Here is a 19566-nt window from a genome sequence, read left to right as displayed (position 1 = left end):
TACATGTGCGAAAGTGAAAGAATCACGAGCAGAACATTGTTTCGGTAAATTGATACGTGAATTCTTAACAAAACTATGAAATTGTTATGTCCTTGAACGCAAGACAATTTTCTTCTTGCATATTTGCAGACTTTTAAAGCTATTATGTAACGTTTGGGTTCTATTCCCATCTGCACTCCTAAGATTAACATTTCTCATAAGAAATTAGCCGTTCGATAGGCTGCTTCCACTCCTGATGCCAGCAAACACAACAGTGAGAGTTGTAAATAATGAAGCCCCAGTTCCAAACAAGCTGTTGCACCATCAAATTTATTTTTCCTAACTTGACAATATAACATTTACATATTTTCTAACAGTGGGAAAAAACAAATACAATTAATTTCACCATTTTTCGTAACGTGACTGTCTAATTAATTATTATTGTAACCATGAATAAATTTCTAGGTTAACTAAACGGAATTCTTCCATTTTGTGTTACTTTGACGAAAAAACATTTAAACTGTCATCAAATGAATTTCCTTCAACCATAAATTTATTATTTTACTATGGAACTTATCCTTATTTCGAGAATGACAGTTTAGATATTTTCCGCGACGGATACAAAGGAAAGGGAGTTAAGAGCGTTCGTGTGTTCTACAGGATATAACATAAATTTGTCTTTATGAAGCCATTCACATTTATTGTTATTAACTTGCGTCAATACTTTTTATGTATTCGTAGGGTTCCTGAACCACATAGAAAAAAATAAAGAAAATTAGACAGTACACTAATACGTTCATAAATACACACTCAAACCCAATGAACTTTTGCCTTAAGCGGAAAATAGAGTAAAAATAAAAAGAAAAGTGCAAAGGAAAAAAAAAAGTTAATCAAGAATCGAGAGAATCGTAAAGGGGGTGTGAGAGTTCAAAGGACTTTATATGATGTTGTGAAATCAAATCAAAGACACGTGCTTCTTCGAGATAACGACGAACAAAATAAATTTTTTGTTTCTACGCAACGGTTTTCATCCCCCATCGTACACAAAATACAACAGAACACAAAATCTAGGTACAATAACTTTTCTTTTTTTCTCCGGGATATGAAGTGTAAAATGTTTCTCCCCTATGATTTATCATATACGCACTTTTCTCCCTCACTCGATTCTCACACTCTCAAACGAAACGCAAACGACGACATCAAATCGAGCAGTTCGTGTTCGAAAATCATACCAATCCACCCCACAATTTTCCACCCTTACCAAAATTGATTTTTTTTTTGCTCAAATTGTGTCTTCCTGGGTATAAGGATTTCTTTTTTTGCAGCAAGTGACATTACACTTGGGTTGGGTATTCAGAGGACGAGTTCGAAGAATGTGTTGGGCTTTATACATATTTTTGCTATAGTTAAGGGATGAAGAAATGTATACAACTTAGTTGAGAGGGTATTGGTGGTTTACCAGAAACCCACACGCAAAATTTTCTTAGGGTAGGCCTATACGTATTTCACTCTTTTTTTCGGGATCCTATTTTATTCTTCCTTCCTAAGAGCAAGGCAAATCGATTTCCAAGAGAAACATACCGGAAATACCCTCCTAAGCCTCCGTGAGAGGTGTCAATTTTTATGTTGGCATCAGTTGATTGTGATTCTAGTATTGTTGGTAGTTCCAGTTCCAGTTTCGCGAATCGATATTGAGTGTGGGTCAAAATGAAAATTGTTAGGTCCTCAAAAGAATTAAGGAATCTCAGTTCTGGGATTCTCCTATGTGCGCCTACGAGTACAGGAGGACCAATGGAGTAGGGTAGGTCTTAGAGCAACAGTGTGTGTATATATATATTTTGTTTAATATACAAAATCAGGGTTGTCAAGAAAGGAGTCTTCGGGGTATAAGGAAGAGATGTAAAATGTCACAGATTTGTTTCGTTTCTTCTTTTTTCTTCTATTATCGGTTGGCTCCTTTGTAAAATGATTTCCCGGCAGGAGGTGCAGGATTGTGTTTTATTTTTAGAAATTAATATGTATGTATTTTGGTAAAGGTATTAGGTTTCTACTTAACTTATAGCAATTTGAAATGAATTACTTTGATTCTTTTTTTACAATTTTGTGTCATTTAGGATTATAGGGAATTTATAGGTCGTACACTTTGGTATTTGAATTTATACGCAATCAAAGTCTATATGTAACAAAAAATATGTATTCTATGAAATAAGGAAAAAGTCACTGTCGAATTTTTGTCAGAAATATTTTTTTGATGATGAGAAAGATTTTTAAAATCAATGATTTAAGTTATTCACATGAATTCAAATAATGAGCACTTCTAAGATTGATGAATTTTTTTTTTTATATTTAAAAATGAACAAACCTTACCAATTTTTGATTTGTTTTAAAATACGTTGTTTAATTTAAAAGTGTTTCTCATGCTTAGATATTTAATGCATTTTAAAATGAAATTCAACATTTTACCTACGAATGTACAAACAAATAATTTCAAAAACATTAAACTTTTAAGTATCTACTAAATTTGCCTTTTTTGATTTGGAAAATCATTGTGCTGCAATCTTTACGTCTGATATTGTTTGAAGCAAAAATATGGAATCGAGTAATATGAAGAAAATTTCAACCTCTTACCTAGGGGTTACTAGGGATGTAAGGATGCGAAGCCTATATTTAAAGTTTACCTGGATAAGAATATTTCCGAAAAGTTGGAATCATTTAATACAAACAATTTCAATACGCTCAATGACATATATAGTAGTTCTCATATTGAAAACCCGTTCCTTTTGAATGGATTGATTATTTTTGATTATTTAAAATTTGAGTATAAAGCATGGTTAAAAATGTATCATTATAATTGGTGAGACAACCGGGATCCGGTACTGGGTTCATAAAACTAGTTCATCAATTTATCCTATTCGCGAGCCGACGCCATTTATTTGCGTATATGCCAAGGCTTTGGGGATCCTAGTATACGCCATATCTCCAGCGTAAGCATGGTCTACCACGCTGTCGTCAACCATAAAGTATAAAGCACTTTCCGAGCTGGTTCCTCTTCGTTCAAACGAGGTAGGTGTCAAGCCCCACGTAGTCGACCCAGCTTAATTTTTTCACAATATCAACTCTGAGTAAGATTACATACAGTTCATGATTGTAACGTCTTCGGAAACGGAAAAATGTATATCCATTTTAAAAACTAATTTTTAAAATTTAAGTCGACAAACATATCGAACTTCAAAACCCATCTTGTGTTCAAAAAAAAGTTTTTCAAATCTAAGCTATCAATAGGATATTTTATTTTAGTTTATGTACAAATTTATGCATTTTGCTGTTGAAAAACTAGACCTTCCAAATATGCGTCACCAGCAAAGTCGAGCATTCCGTTTCAGCGTTATATTTCCACATAATTTCATTGAAAGGGATTTCAAAAAAAGCAAAACTTAATTCATAACAATTTGTTTTATTAACTTCCCATAAGAAGTTATTGTAATGGGTCCGATTTGTCAAATTGAAAATTTCGACATTTCTCGACGTTTCAAGGTCCGTACGTTAACGAAGTTTTTTTCGTCCTCCATAGCTCAGGAACCAGAAGAGATATCAACTTCAAATAAATTTTGTTATACAGATAATAAGGCAGAAAGGGCTCTCAAGAAAATCGCGTGGGTGTTTTTTTCCATAAAAGTTTGAAAAAAGGTGACAATTTTGGCTAACCCTAAATATCATACGAACCAAAAACGCTGAAACTACAATATGATTTCATCCCTAAAACAATTTTGTCCAACAGAAAATAATGTTTTTGACATCTGATTAAATTTTGAGAAAAATCTAATTGACGGTTTTTTTTTATAAAAATAAAAATCTAAAAAAAAACATTACTCAAAGTTCGTAAAAATTGAATATCGATTCAAATATCTTTTCAAAAACATGAAATTTAGGCTTCAAGCTTATTTTATCTTTTAAGAAATATTGTTTTCAACATTAGGACACATTTTGAGAAAAATCGAATTGACAGTTTTTTTACAAAAAATAAAAACCTAAAAAAAATGTATAAAAGTTGGTAAAAATTGATTTTCGACTCAAATATCTTTTCAAAACTTTGAGATATTAGCTTTAATTTACTTTTCTCTTTCAAAAAATCTTGTTGTCAACATTCAGTTTAAGTTTGAAAAAAATCGAATTGACAATTTTTTTACAAAAAATTAAAAACCGAACAAAAAATTAACAAAAGTTGGTACAAAATGATTTTGGAATCAAATATCTTTTAAAAACTTTGACATAATAGCTTCTTACTAATTTTTTCTTATAAGAAATATTGTTTTCAACATTTGATAAAATTTTTAAAAACTTCGAATTGACAGTTTTTTTACAAAAAATTAAAAACCTATAAAAATGTATAAAAGTTGGTAAAAATTGATTTTTGACTTAAATATCTTTTCAAAAATTGTAGATATTGGCTTTAAACTACTTTTATCTTTCAAAACATATTGTTGTTAACATTCAGTAAAATTTTGAAAAAAATCGAATTGACAGTTTTTGTTTTCGATATTCAGTAATTTTTATATAAAAATTCAACAGTCCGTTTTTTCATAAAAAATAACATTTACAAAAAATAGTTCGCAAATTTGGTAAAAATTGATACTTTTACATAAAGACAAACTTTTAAGCAAGACAAATCGACATACGGAATGGGAAGTTATCAGTGTGGGTCCCAGCCTCTTTTTTAAATCTAAAATTGGCCCGTCTTTAATGCAAAAACATAAAGTTTTCAATGAATTCTGTTAAAATTTACTCATCATAGGTATGAGACGTGTGACAATTAATAGTCAAACCATATTTTCCATTATTAAGAATAAGATTACGGTTTTATTATTTTAAGTCAAAAAACCGATTACAATTTTCGTTTTTTTATTGTCGTTGCAACTTTTTTTTACATTTTACGATCAGCATTTTTAGCAATTTGTCATGATTTTCTTTTAAATACAGTGGTTAACAAGGTAATTTAGCTGTTAAGCAAATTCTAATTGTTTCTAAAGCATTTTGAGGCTAAGTAAATTCATGAAGTAAGAAAACTCGTGATGATTTTCCAAGGTTTCCAACTTTCAAAACTTAGCCTTACTGCACTTTACATAAGTGGAATAAGGCATATTTTACGGCAGTTGCATTTGGACTTTGACAAAGTGAAAAAAGTCAAACTATTTTGAGAAAAAAAAATCAACTTATTTTTACTGTGAGGTTCTATTTCAGTTTATTTTAAGTGTAATACGACCAATTGTTAGAAATTGTTAGAAATACGACCAATTCTTAAAACCTGGCCTTAATTCACTTGACTTTATTTCTCGGCTCCATTTTATGAATTTACAATCCTTTACTTTAATATTCCATTTAAAAATGCTCGGCGTCGTTAAATAAAACCAAGTGAATCAATAAGACCAATCCTCAGCAGTTGGTCATTTTGCACTTTGATAAAGTTATATGAGACCAAATTGTTTTGAGAAATAAGATCAGGTTACAGGTTCTATACAACAGAGCCAACATAAACAGAAAAGATAATTTCTTGCTGAAGCTTGGTAGGGGTCACATTGCGAGAGCGATTTCGTCCACTAACAGCTTAATTTTTGAGGCTTACTAACCCAACAATGAGTACTACGAAAGTGCAAACGAATCTCTGTATTTGACAGTACGACCGAAGTTGGGCTCGAGGGTATAGTGAAGAGCATTCCTAGAAGCGCGAGTATTACGGTTGGATTGTTTAAGGGGAGGAATGTAACTGGCAATTTCACTAGAGCATAAGCCGTTAAAATAACGGTAAAAAAGGGCCAGACAAGAGACCTTACGATGATGTTCAAGCGAAGTAAATGAACTTATGATGATATTATCATCTATCAATTTAAATGCTCTACGTTCAATACTATCCAAGAGGCTTAAGTAAGTTGCAGGAGCACCAGCCCAAAGATGTGAGTTATACTCAAGCTTTGGACGTATGTAAGTCTTGTAGATAACAGCCAGATCAGAAGGGGTGAAATATTTCTTGCATCGCCTAAGGAAACCCAAACACCTTGCGGCATTTTTGGCGACAGAGGTGGTTGGTGGCACACATACCGAGAATATCGAGGTGTTCAGTCTTATTGATGCAAGTGCCATTCATGGATAATGGAAAAGGGGGTATATCTCGCTTTAACGATACAAGACAGCATTGGGTTTTCGAAGCTTTAAATTCCACGCGGTTTTTTAATCCCTATTGAACAATGCTGTTTAGGTCGGAATTTAATGAGCTTATCATATTTTGTCGTCGCAGTTCACATCCGAAGAAGAGGAATGTGAGTCTGAAAACGAATATGAAAAGCTAAGAGTACTATCGTCAGCGAAACAATGTGTTGGAATAGATGTTGCAGACAGAAGATCATTATTAAAAATGATAAAGAGTGTTGGATATAAAACAGAGCCCTGGGGCACACCAGCATTTATTTTATGGTTTTCAGACTTGAATCCATCCAATACTACTTGTATTAAACGATCCGAAAGGCAATTACTAATCCAATGAAGCAGTTATTCATGAAAACCGAAAGCACGCATTTTCGATAAGAGAGCCTGATGCCAAACCCTATCAAATGCTTTTGAAATATCAAGTGCAATAATCTTACTTTCTCTGAAACGATGTAAAGATTTGCTAAACTGGTCGGTGAGATGAACCATGAGATCACCAGTGGACCTATTGCCACGAAAGCCGTATTTCGATCTTCAAGATATTTCTTGAGCTGATAATTAATCAGCGTCCATGACCTTGGAAAGAAGGAACGTAAGTGCAGTCGGTCGGTAGTTAGAGGGTGAGGAAGACACTAACTTGTCAAGTTAAAATCTTTCAAACTCTAAACTGCCTACATGAAAATTTTTTATTAGAATTATTAAACACCATTTAGCTAGGATATAGGGACGAAGGTAGGTATAAGAATTTGCTACCACATGTAAAGAAAAATAAAATGTAAATAAAACGGTACCAAATAAAAACCGAAATGTAAACAAAAATAAAATATTTTTTTTATGAGCTAAGCCCTTGAATTAGCCCTCTCAGAATTGACACAAAGACAATTTTTATTTTATTTTCATTCTATTTTCGAAAGACTAGAGGCTGGGTTTCTAAGTTAGCTACTAATCTGGAACCTACCTACTCCCACTGAGAAATCTTCCATTTTCGAAAAAAAGAACAGATCCAAAAATATACCAATTACCAAAAAACACACAAAACAAATAGCCCACCTCAGAGAGGTTCTACGTTCTAGTAGAATGTAGAAGATCCAAATTCAGACCATATAGCATCCAACTCAATTCCATGCACACACAAAATTCATATAGGGTAGGTAGATAGGTAGGTTAGATATACCTCCGTCGAAATGGATCCAGAGAACAAAAGAAGACGAAAAAAAAAATAATCAAACAACAAAAATCGACCGACACCGACATCGACTTCAACATCGACGACACCTACTCTACTGCTCTACATTTTTATTTTCGGTCGAATGTGCCCCACACCGGGCGCCCGTTTTCAGAAAACAAATATCTACCAATAAAACAACAATAACAACCAAAAAAAACTTCCCTATATTTAATTTATACATCGCATAGAATGAAGGAGAAGAAGAAGAAAAAAAAAACATTAAATAAAAATGAAGAAAAAAAAAGAAAAACACTCAACATGGCAGCGAAGCAGAATGAAAGAAAACATAACAATTTTTATGGGGTTACTGTGAGTCAAGGCCAAGCACAAACACAACCACACGCATTTACGCACCAACAACGGCAACAACGCATTTTTTACATCATCGTCACCGTTGCGTGAGTTCTGCTTTTATACTTTGCTTCTTCTGCTTCAGCTTCAGCTTCTGCTAAGACCTGCTATAAAAGAGCACAGTGTGATAATTCCATTTTCTGTGTTTTGCTTCGTTTGTTCGTTTAGTAAATGGTTGTTGTTGTTTTTGTTTTCTTAATTTTGTTCCTTCTTTTTTTAACTGTAAGTTGGTATATGGTAAGAGCGCAAGCTCGGAAAAAGCAAAACAAAATTAATATTGTAAGTGTACCCCACGAAAATCGGGCTTGAGAAGGTTGCTGTTATTGCGTGGGTGATGTGGTGATGATGATGATTATGATGATGAAGATGATGGCGATGAACGATGATGGTGATAATGATGATGCATTGGGGAATGAGAGATGACTTTTAATAAAGTTCGAAATTGAAAAGTCATCATTGAAAACACCACATTACCTATCTTCTACATAATAGGGTATGCGACATGTATCCATCCTCCACTCAAGTCCATTAGTTCGCTTTCGCCTTCGTCTCTTCCTGATCGTTGCGTTGCTTTGGTTGGTTTTTGTCCTTTTTAATTCACCCTCTTTTCGACCTCCCCTCACCGAACAAGGGACGGTCGGACGCTACGTCCGTCAACATGATTATTAGATGGCAAATGGCGAGTGTGCCCCGATTCGGAAGGAGAAAGAGAAAAGGCAAACATTTTGATTAGGATGTTGGGTTAAGGTTAAGTCGATGGAAAGAAGGATATCAAATAGAGGGTATACGGGCGAGAGAGAGGATGTATGTATGTAGGTTGGTTGGTACGAGTAGGTATATGTCGAATTACACGACGACAAACCAAAACCAAAACCAGTATCAAGGTTAATGTCCCTTTTTGATGAGGGCTCCGATTGTCCTTGATATGTTATATATTCCTTCATTATATTCCATTCTTCCACACCACAATACTATATCGTTAGGTATACACATATCTTACCAATCAAAATCAAACCAAGTCAAAAGAAAGGAAAAAAAGACGACTCTTGGTATAAAATAGGTACCTAATGCTTTTATGTGTGTTACCAAATCAAACAAGGATTTTTCTTAGTGAGAAGATCTAAGGAAAAAGATAGTTAGGGAAAGAAGAGTCAAAAGGAACTAAAAGAAGAGGCAAGTTACTTTTTTGCGACTTGGCTTTAAATCCTTTGAATTTAAAAAAAGTTAAGAATTTTTTTTTTGAAAACGATGCTTCAACGACACCTGATAGAAAATAGGTGCAATAAACTACCTTCTTGTCTATGGAAAGCTTTTGTCTATCAAATGCATTTGCTGCAACTGCACACAAATTATAACAGTTGCTACCTAACATGAGAGAAAGCTTTTTTTTATTGCGAAATGAGAATGCAAATGCAGACATTTTCAAACATTTTTGCTGCAAGTTGCACACTCTCAGAGTGCAGAAGATGTAGCGACAATTCACCGAGAAATGCATGGCGCTGTAATCGCTAGACGGAAAGTGCAAGGAGTTTTAAAATCTTTAGCTTTTAGACCTTTTGAAAAAATAACTGTCTTGCAACTGCCGTGCAAAGTAAAAAAGGTAGGTGTGGTGAGTTTTGCATTCAAGTTAAATTTGTCATTTGATTTTAAGATGAAAGTAAACTGTCAAAAGAAAGCTCCTTCAGAATAATATCTTAAACATTTTTTTGTTTTTAAAACATACAGGAGTAGCCTTAGGTTTGAGTTGAGTTTCTTAGAAATAAGCGTACCTAAATTCCTTCTTATAAAGTTGGTAATTAATTAAAAGATACAAAGGACACTGATATTAATCGCTTTTTATATTAATTACATGTAATACACAAAATTCTTAGAATGTGTTAAAATTATAGAGTATATCTTTCAGCTTATTACATGATGTGAGAAAAATAAACCTACATTCTAGGAAGAAAAAAAATAAATTACAAGGAGCAAGCTTTTTTGGATAATGGTTACCTAGGGACGAATTTCAATTAATACATTAATTTAAACAGGCAGTTATTTTCTAGTTAAAATGGTACTTAGTCTAATAATGATAAATTAATAATGCACTACTGGGTCACTTGTATAGATATATGTATGAACTTATAATAGTTAAACCTTTTAACACATTGGCACAGTATCATTTTACATTCATCAGATACCATAAGGTAGGGGAAATAATCTTATTTATTTTATTTGAAAACTTGTTAACACAAAAATCTAAACAAATACCAGTGTTTTGTTAGAAGATCTATCCATAGTATAGTAGGATTTTACACGAATAAAAAAACAATATCCATAGTATGAATACTAGCGATAAAAGTGGGGTTTTGACATTTATACGAGTCTCGAATGGATCTTATGTGATTTCGTTCTCAAATGTTGGTACGATTGATATTGCATTTGTATCTCTATGGCTGTGTTCGTTGAGAAGTTGTGCATTTGGAATCATGTGCGTTTTCCATTGGTGAAAAAAGTCAATCTATTTCTGTTGATATTATTTAGTTTTGTTAATGAAAATGGACTAACTGGGCTTATTTTGCAAGGGAAAACAATATAAAAGATAGTTAAGTTTTGCTTTGTTTCCACCAAAGGTTTATCTGACTTTAGATTAAATGAATCTTGTTGGTGTTTTAACCGCATTAGAAGATTTAAAAATGATTAAGTATGACACCACTTTCTAAAATTTAAAAAAATAGTCCTTCTAACAAATAAGAACATTTGATACGATTGCTTATTAAATGTTTTACAAACAATATTGAAAATCTATTTTTTCCTTACTTCAAACGTTTAAATGTCAATAAGCAGGCTTCTAGATAGATAAGATAGTACTTCAATAATCCAATTTAATTTTTAGAAAGCATACCTAGTAAAGCTTTTTTGATTTTTTTCTGATCTAGAAGAATGAATGTTCCAAACTACGGTGCAATATTCCAGTACCAATCTAATAAGTACAATATAAAATGATTTGAGGGTGTAGGGGTCGGAAAAATCCCTAGAGTTTCTTCTGATAGACCCTTTCATCAAATAAGCTTTTTTGACTATGTAATCGAAGTGATTATTAAAAGCTTTTCATCCAATATAACTCCCAAATCCTTTTTTGCGGTAACTCTATCTAAACTCGTATTGTTGATAGTACAGCTTTTTTCTATCGAATGTAAGGCTCTGAGCTACTTGTTAGATTTACACCATTCAGTCAGTTTTTGGATATCCTTTTATGGAGATGACAATCTGTAGAAGATTTTATGAGCCGGAAAATCTTGACATCATCGGCATACATAAGATACTTCGAATATTTAAAATTTACCGGAATCTAAAATAACAAGGGCCAATATGACTTCCTTGCGGAACACCTGATTTTACATCAATACCTTAGGATTCCAATAAACAATTTCTACAGGACCAAGTTTTTCCAATTTTTAATCAAACTCTTAAATTAAATACAAAAAAATAATTTTCAGAAACGTCAAATTTGCAACACCACAAGTTGTTCCTGAGATACAGAACTTCTTAAATTCCGAAAAGCCGTTTTTGGCGAATTTTTAAATTTCGCATATGGATATGTTTTGGTTTGTAAAGTAATTTTAGGCGACTTAACTTGACAGTTCATTATTCCATCACACTGACAGTTTTCTATATAAAAAAGAGGCTGGGATGCGACCCACACTGATAACTTCCCATCCCGTCTGTCGATTTGTCTTGCTTAAAAGTTCGTAGGTTTTCGTGTTGGGTTAAGAAAGTTGTTAGTTGAATTATTGTTACAAATTTTAAAATTACCAACAATATTTTATTATATCAAGAAATAGTTTAGACTGAAAATCTGGTTCTGTTCAATAGATTTTTAGTCGAAAACAAATTTTTAGCAAAATTTTACAAATTGGATGAATGAAATTAATTTGTAGAGATATCAAGAACCGAACATCAATTTTTACCAAATTTGCGTACTATTTTTTATAGATTTTATTATTTTATGGAAATGGACTCTTGGATTTTTATAAAAAAAAGCTACTGAATATCGAAAACAATATTTTCTGAGAAATAAAAAGAGTTTGAAGACAATATTATTTAATTTTAAAAGCTTTTTGAGTCATTAGTAAATTTTTAAAAAGTTTTAGTATTGTTTTTTGTTAGGTTTTTATTTTTTGTAAAAAATTAGATTTTTCTCAAAATTTGACTGAGATAGATAGATAGATAAAAGTAGTTATATCCAATATCTCAAAGTTTGTAAAAGATATTTGAGTCGAAAATCATTATTTACCAACTTTTATTAATTTTTTTGTTCAGATTTTTATTTTTTGTAAAAAAAAACTGTCAATTCGATTTTCTCAAAATTTTTCCAAATGTTAAAAACAATTTTTATTGTAATTAAAATTAGCTGGAAGCCCTGATCTCAAAGTTTTGAAAAGAAATTTGAGTCGAAAATTATTTTTTGGCAACTTTTGTAAAATTTTCTTTTAAGTTTTATTTTTTGTAAAAAAAAAACTGTCAATTCGATTTTTCTGAACATTTAACTGAATATTGAAAACAATATTTTTTATAGATAAAAGTTGTTTAAAGGCGATATCTCAAGGTTTTGAAAAAAAAAAATGAGTCGAAAAGAAGTTTTTACCAACTTTTATTAATTTTTTTGTTTAGGTTTTTTATTTTTTGTAATTGTTTTGGAGATAAAATCATTTCGTATTCGTAACATTTTCGAGGTGACAATTTGTTTTTGATTTATAAGAAAAATTAGTTGACAAATCGGACCCATTACAATTATTTCCTATGGAAATCAAAAATCAAAAACTTCTGTACTACCTTTAACGGAAGATATACAATTCTGAGATTTAAAAATAAATCGTATCAGAAAAGTCTAATTGAAGCAAGTAAGATATAAAATTCGACGTTCTTCTGACAAATTTCAGCAACGGACAATATGGAACAATTGTTTATAATTTGGAATTTGGAAAAGTCAATAAGAGGTTTCATTGTTAATAGACAGTAATTTAAGCTACTGTCACTTTTAAAACTTTTCGTCTTTTGACATGAAATGCATTAAAAAAATGGAACAACCCAAATTTCATCTCATTAAATTGTTTAAAATTTGTAGTCAACGTTTCCCCTTTTCCTTTTTCTTGACTGGTTACAATTGGACACAGCTATAGACATTTATTTTTGGGACTTCGTGGAAGATCTAAACAATTTCTTACGGCTAAAATTATACAGTGCTTCAACCATAGCCGTTTAATGTCATAGTTTGCTTTTACCAATGAAATACAAACCGATTGATTTCTCTTTAAACATTGTTTAAAAATGTGTTAATATGAATTTATGTATGTTTTTCTGCAATATCATACATTAAAAGTAAAGTCGAACTTATTACTTATATCTCAGAACTTTACTGCTTTAAGACTACTAAGAACGATGGTTCACTCCGTAGTAAACGTACTTTTTAGCCTTAATCATTAGCATCAGCTTTTTTTATTTTCTAAAAATTAAATCGACATTTTGTGAACTAATTAATATCGACATGATTTGTTTTAAAAATCTATAAAGTTTGTGTTTTTTCAATAGTCATCATTTTTTCTCAATAAAACGTATGTATGGGTTCTACCAAGAATTAATTTTTGTTGACAATTATAAAACGGATACACGAATATTTTTACTGATTTCTGTCTTAAATAATTAGAAAAATCCGTTTAACTAATTTTTCCAATAAAAATGAAACATAAAACTAAGTTGAAAATGTTTCTTTAAACTGTTTTTCAATATTATATCATCATCAATAATTTTTGTTTTCGGTATTTGAAAAATTTACTTAATTTTTCATTAAACATTTTTGAAGAAGTTTCTAAGAATAATACTAACAATATCCTTAAAAGATTGATAAATTTAAAGGGTTCAAAACGCTTGTATGGCTTCCCTGTTTAAAGTATATATGTTAAAAATGTGAATTAGTTCTTTTGTACAGAAATTTTAACATTAAAAGTTTTATTTAAAAAAATGTCTTACCCATACTATATTGATTTGGAAAGTGTTTTGTCCACTCACCTGAAAAATAGAATAAAAAATGCATACATTAAAATGAATTTTATTTTTCAAAAATGTAAAAGTAGAAATATTTAGAACAAAAATGTAAAAACAAATTTTCAAAAAAGTCAACTTCTACCAAAAATATCTAAAATGATGGTTTAAAGTTTTTAAGATCCCGACAAAAACGACAGAAAATTCCATTTTGAGTCAGAAACTGGCCACACAAACTCAATGAACTTAAGACGTTATTATCTGAACAAATACGAATTTTTCTATCTTACTGTCTAAAGAATAAATTAATACGATATTTGGCAGTTCTTCTAGACCCGACGAACTTCAAAAGGTATATACTTGAGATAAGGGAAGCTAAGAGGCGTTTCTATGCTCCTCGACTTAAGTCTTTATTAGTTGCTCATAGACTTTGGAAACATTTAAAAGAAATTGGCTTTGGTAAGCACTTAAACAGTGTTTCTGCTATCAATGATTGTGATGAGCTGAATACCAATTTCACATCCCTATCATTATTTGAGTTCAGAATTTTCTGGACTTTTAGGAACTGACATCTTTTCTACAAGGAGTTTTAGCTTCTCAGCAATTGATGATGAGGTTGTTCTAAAAACCTGTTCATCTATTAAATCAAACTCAATAGATTTTGACGAAATCCATCCCGTGTTTGTGAAGGCAACTCTACCGATTACATTGTGATACATAACACATGTTTTCAAAACTATTCTTATGACTGGAGACCGTCTGAAAACGTGTTAAAATTGTTCCTGTTCTTGCAATAACCCGAAATGAGTATCGGATAATTGAATATCTCTTCCCTTTTCCAAAGCTTTTGACACTTTCAACCACCGTAATTTATGCATCAAATTAAGGCATGAGTTTCAATGTACGTCATCATCAGTGAGTCTCATTTTCTCATATCTTGGTTCTAGACCCCAAGCAGTAGTTGCCAACACCAAATTTCAAGTTCTCTTCCGCTAACACGAGGTGTTCCCCAAACGGTCTATTTCGGGCCCATTCCTTTTTACTATGTATGTTAATTAGATAAACGAAGATATTAATAAGATATTGCTCTAGTTTCGATCAAACTGACTTTGTTTAAATCCTATTAAGTCAAAATGCTTAGTCATTTCAAAAGACCCTACAGACACATCTTGCTTTTCTCCAATATTACTTAATGATAACCCTATTCACTTTGTTGACTCAGCCAAGAATCTTGGAGTAGTATTTAATAAGACACTCACTTGGACAAATCATTTACAACTTATCATAGGTAGAGTGTACGGGGGCTTACGTATGTTATGGATAACCCAAAGAATCACTCCAATAAAAACAAGAATGATACTTGCTAAGTCACCTTACAACAGGTTCCTTTTCCCACGCTCCAATCAAAGCAGCGATCTGATACCAATACGCTACTCCCATCTTGTTTCGAGCCGCCAATTTTTCGTTCAGGCGGTTTGGTTGTGGAATTCCATATTTCAAACTATAAGGATAATAAGCTGCAGTACTCTGTTTAGAATAAGACTTAGACAGTCTTTTGATGCATTGCGAAGGTTTTAACTTTTGTTTCTTTTGTATAATTTAAAGGTGTTTTAAAAGGTATTACAATAAAGTCCATTGATCAAATCTTTTTCATTAATTAAATAATATAAAGTAGTTTTGTTTATATAATTAACTTCCCATAGGAAGTTATTGTAATAGGTCCGATTTGTCAAATTGAAAATTTTGACATTTCTCGAAGTTTCAAGGTCCCTAGAGTCGAAATAAAAGATTTTTAGAAAGATGTATGTGCGTGCGTGTGTACGTACGTCCGTGACGTTTTTTTCTTCTTCCAAAGCTCAATAACCAGAAGAGATATCAACTTAAAATAAATTGTGTTATACAGGTAATAAGGCAGAACGATGCAGAAAGGGCTCTCAAGAAAATTTTGGTTACCCCTAAATATCTTAAGAACCAAAACTGCTAGAAATTTTATATAATATATTGTAATGTGATATCAAAGAAGTATATATTTTTTAAAAAAATCCGATAAACGGTTTTTTTTTATAAATCAAAAAAACTGAAAAAAAACCTTGTCACCTCCAAAATTTTACGATTTTATGACATCTGATAAAACTTTGAGAAAAATCTAATTGACAATTTTTTTTACAAAAAATTAAAAACCGAAAAAAAAATTAACAAAAAATGATTTTCGACTTAAATATCTTTTCAAAAAATTGCGAGAATAGCTTCTTACTTATTTTTACTTATAAGAAAAATTGTTTTCAACATTACGACAAATTTTGAGAAAACTCGAATTGTCAGTTTTTTTTTACAAAAAATATAAACCTAAACCTATAAATATGTATAAAAGTTGGTAAAAATTGATTTTCGACTCAAATATCTTTTCAAAACTTTGAGATATTGGCTCTAATCTACTTTTATCTTTCAAAACATATTGTTGTTAACATTCAGTAAAATTTTGAAAAAAATCGAATTGGCAGTTTTTTTTACAAAAAATTAAAAACCGAAAAAAATTAACAAAAGTTGGTAAAACATGATTTTCGACTTAAATATATTTTCAAAAATTTTCGAGAATAGCTTCTTACTTATTTTTACTTTGTTTTCAACAATACGACAAATTTTGAGAAAAATCGAATTTGCAGTTTTTTTTTACAAAAAATAAAAACCTAAAAAAAAATTATAAAAGTTGGTAAAAAATTATTTTCGACTCAAATATCTTTTCAAAACTTTGAGATATTGGCTTAAGTTTACTTTTATCGTTCAAAAAATACTGTTGTCAACATGCAGTAAAATTTTGAAAAAAGTCGAATTGACAGTTTTTTACAAAAAATTAAAAACCGAAAAAAATTAATAAAAAATGATTTTCGACTTAAATATCTTTTCAAAAATTTGCGAAAATAGCTTCTAACTAATTTTTACTTATAAGAAATATTGTTTTCAACAATAGGACAATTTTGAAAAAAATCGAATTGACAGTTTTCTTACAAAAAATTAAAAACAGGAAAAAAATTAACAAAAGTTGGTAAAAATTGATTTTCAACTCAAATATCTTTTAAAAAATTTAAGGTAATAGCTTCTTACTTATTTTTACTTATAAGAAAAATTGTTTTCAACATTACGACAAATTTTGAGAAAAATCGAATTTGAAGTTTTTTTACAAAAAATAAAAACTTAAAAAAAATTTATAAAAGTTGGTAAAAAATTATTTTCGACTCAAATATCTTTTCAAAACTTTGAGATATTAGCTTTAATTTAATTTTATCTTATAAGAAATATTGTTTACAACAATAGGACAACATTTTGAGAAAAATCGAATTGACAGTTTTTTTACAAAAAATAAAAACCTAAAAAAAAATTTTTAAAAGTTGGTAAAGATTGATTTTCGACTCAAATTTCAAAACTTTGAGATATTGGCTTTAATTTAATTCCATCTTTCAAAAAATATTGTTGTCAAAATTGGGTAAAATTTTGATAAAATCGAATTGACAGTTTTTGTACAAACAATTAAAAACCTAAAAAAAACAATACTAAAATTGGGTAAAAATTAACTTTCGACTCAAATAGCTTTCAAAAATTAAAAATGTTAGCTTCAAACTTATTTTATTTCACAGAAAATATTGTCCTATTATTATCCAACAGTCCGTTTTTTCATAAAAAATAAAATCTACAACAAATAGTACGCAAATTTGGTAAAAATTGATACGAGTACATATAGACAAACTTTTAAGCAAGACAAATCGACAGACGGGATGTAAAGTTTTTCTTTCAAGTTATCTTGTTTAAAATTTATTATTAATTAATTTCATGTAAACTAATTGTAGAACTGTAGCTTTTACAGTGCAAGACTAAATAATATGAAATAAATAAAAACAATTTATACTTAACGCCACTGGTACACCCTAATGACTATTTTTGGAAGTTCATTGCCAAAGAGTAGGTAGGTAGGTAAGTACTTATAGAATCCTACAAGTTTGCATATCTACATAGCATATTTCAATTATTAGTTTAACCAGTGATTTTGAAAGACCGCAAAACTTTTCAACTTCTTCCATCTGTTAACTTAACAAAACAGAAGCACCAAACTCAAAAAAAAGCTGTTCTCTTCATTTTCCTATAAGTCATTCTCAATTTTCAAAAACCATTGAACTTAATGGCTATGGCATATCATAAACTATTCTGCTGCTGCACACTAAGCTCGGTTCTCTTCAAAAAAAAAAAAAACATCTGGTGCTCTCTGATGATGATATGATGGACGTTATAGTGCGCGGGCGGCAACCCTCTTTTTCCCTCTCTTTATATTTTGATTTTATACCACACAATGCTTATGTATGCAGGTATACCTATACTTATTTCTGACTCACAACTACTATCAAAGTGCATTCAACCTCCCACTCTCCTGAGGATACTGATGAAGGCACTCCGTACAATAACCTTGAACGCTAAACTAAGTATACCTCAATCTACCCCTCACCTCACCTCACCGCACCTTAACTCACCCCCTCTCTCTCGGCCGCTCTTTCTTCTTGTGAAAATTACCACCCTCGCCTGTTTTCCTGCCTGCAAAAAGCGATATGCATGCAAGTTAAACTTATTTCAATGCTATGCATAGAGCTCTTGCAAACATTTGAAGGGCGTTGCCTAGACAACACGTGATGTAAGGATGCCCTTGATTGCAGGAATATAAACGGCATATACCTATTATTACGTGTCCTGAACGTTTTTTTTTATATTTTTTAAATTGTTTTCATTGAAACTAATAATTACCAGCAATTGGTTTAATAGTTCTTTGGTATAAGAAACAACTTATTACACTTTTCCTATCGAACCACCAAACGTTTTCAACACCGAGCTTCGAAAATGTTGCCAAGGTGACTCGATTTACACCAGCTATAAAACCAGAGAACCCATCAGAGGAGATAGAACAGTTATAGGTACATTTTTCTCTTCAACTCCCACCACTTTTTGAATGTGATATTGGGTCCTTGGGTGGGTGGTGGGTGTTTCGTTCGGTCGGTCGGTGTGCGTACGGAAGAGTCCATGGTGAAGGACATTTTCGAAACCGAACTGAACTTGAACGAGAAGCGCAACTCAAGTTTTTCAATGTCAACCCGATATTGTACGAGTGTACGAAGGATATAAGAACAGAACAGAGAGGCGCAAGGTAACCCCTTTCCTCTCTTTCGCAAAAGGATTCGCTCATATAGTCATGCCTAATGTGAGTGTACTGGTGTAGTACAAGCTTGCATGACAAAACCTCAGCTAAACCTAGACGCAACCTTTAACTCTATCATACAAGTGTCAGGTCATGGTTAAATATTTTTGTTTTGCTCTAGGTTAGGTCAAAAAATATAATTTTAAAAAGAAACATATCTAAATAAAATATATGTACAAACATCTCTATATACATTTTTTAAATTACTATTGTGATCCTCTCTAATGCAAAATATATGAACTTTTTTACCAGGGTTGCTTTCGGTATGGTATGATATGGATTTTTAAATCTGTAGGTACATGTTTTTTCATTCTACTTTAATTTGTGTGTCCTTGACTATGAAAAATATAAGAATGAAATGTAAAAGGACGACAAGTTACCTTCACCTTCAGAATAGAGGAATAAGAAAATTGAGTATAAGGTGACAGTATAATGATTTAATAAGAAGGTTTGAAAGATAGGAACAAAAAATTATGGAGTTAAGAGAAAACTTTCGAGTTTAAATTTGTTAATTAAAAGAAGAAATGTTTAGGGCCGAAAAAGTTATTTTTTAACA

General features: G+C 31.2%; 1 protein-coding gene across 2 annotated transcripts in view; it reads right to left on the bottom strand.

Moving 5' to 3' along the window:
- LOC129953346 (ecdysone-induced protein 75B, isoforms C/D) overlaps nt 1–19566 on the bottom strand; it is a 352681-nt gene that overhangs the window by 238263 nt on the left and 94852 nt on the right. The window contains exon 3 of one of the 2 annotated variants that reach the window (XM_056066471.1): nt 13766–13804. The exons of the other annotated variant lie outside the window; for it this stretch is intronic. Within the exon in view, the coding sequence (XP_055922446.1) occupies nt 13766–13804 (39 nt within the window). The remainder of the gene's footprint in view (nt 1–13765; nt 13805–19566) is intronic. 2 annotated transcript variants of the gene reach the window in all.

This window comes from Eupeodes corollae, chromosome 1 (genome assembly GCF_945859685.1).
Source record: "Eupeodes corollae chromosome 1, idEupCoro1.1, whole genome shotgun sequence".
NCBI classification, from domain to species: domain Eukaryota; kingdom Metazoa; phylum Arthropoda; class Insecta; order Diptera; family Syrphidae; genus Eupeodes; species Eupeodes corollae.
The sequence above is the reverse complement of the archived record's forward strand: the minus strand, read 5'-3'. Positions and strand labels throughout refer to the sequence as shown.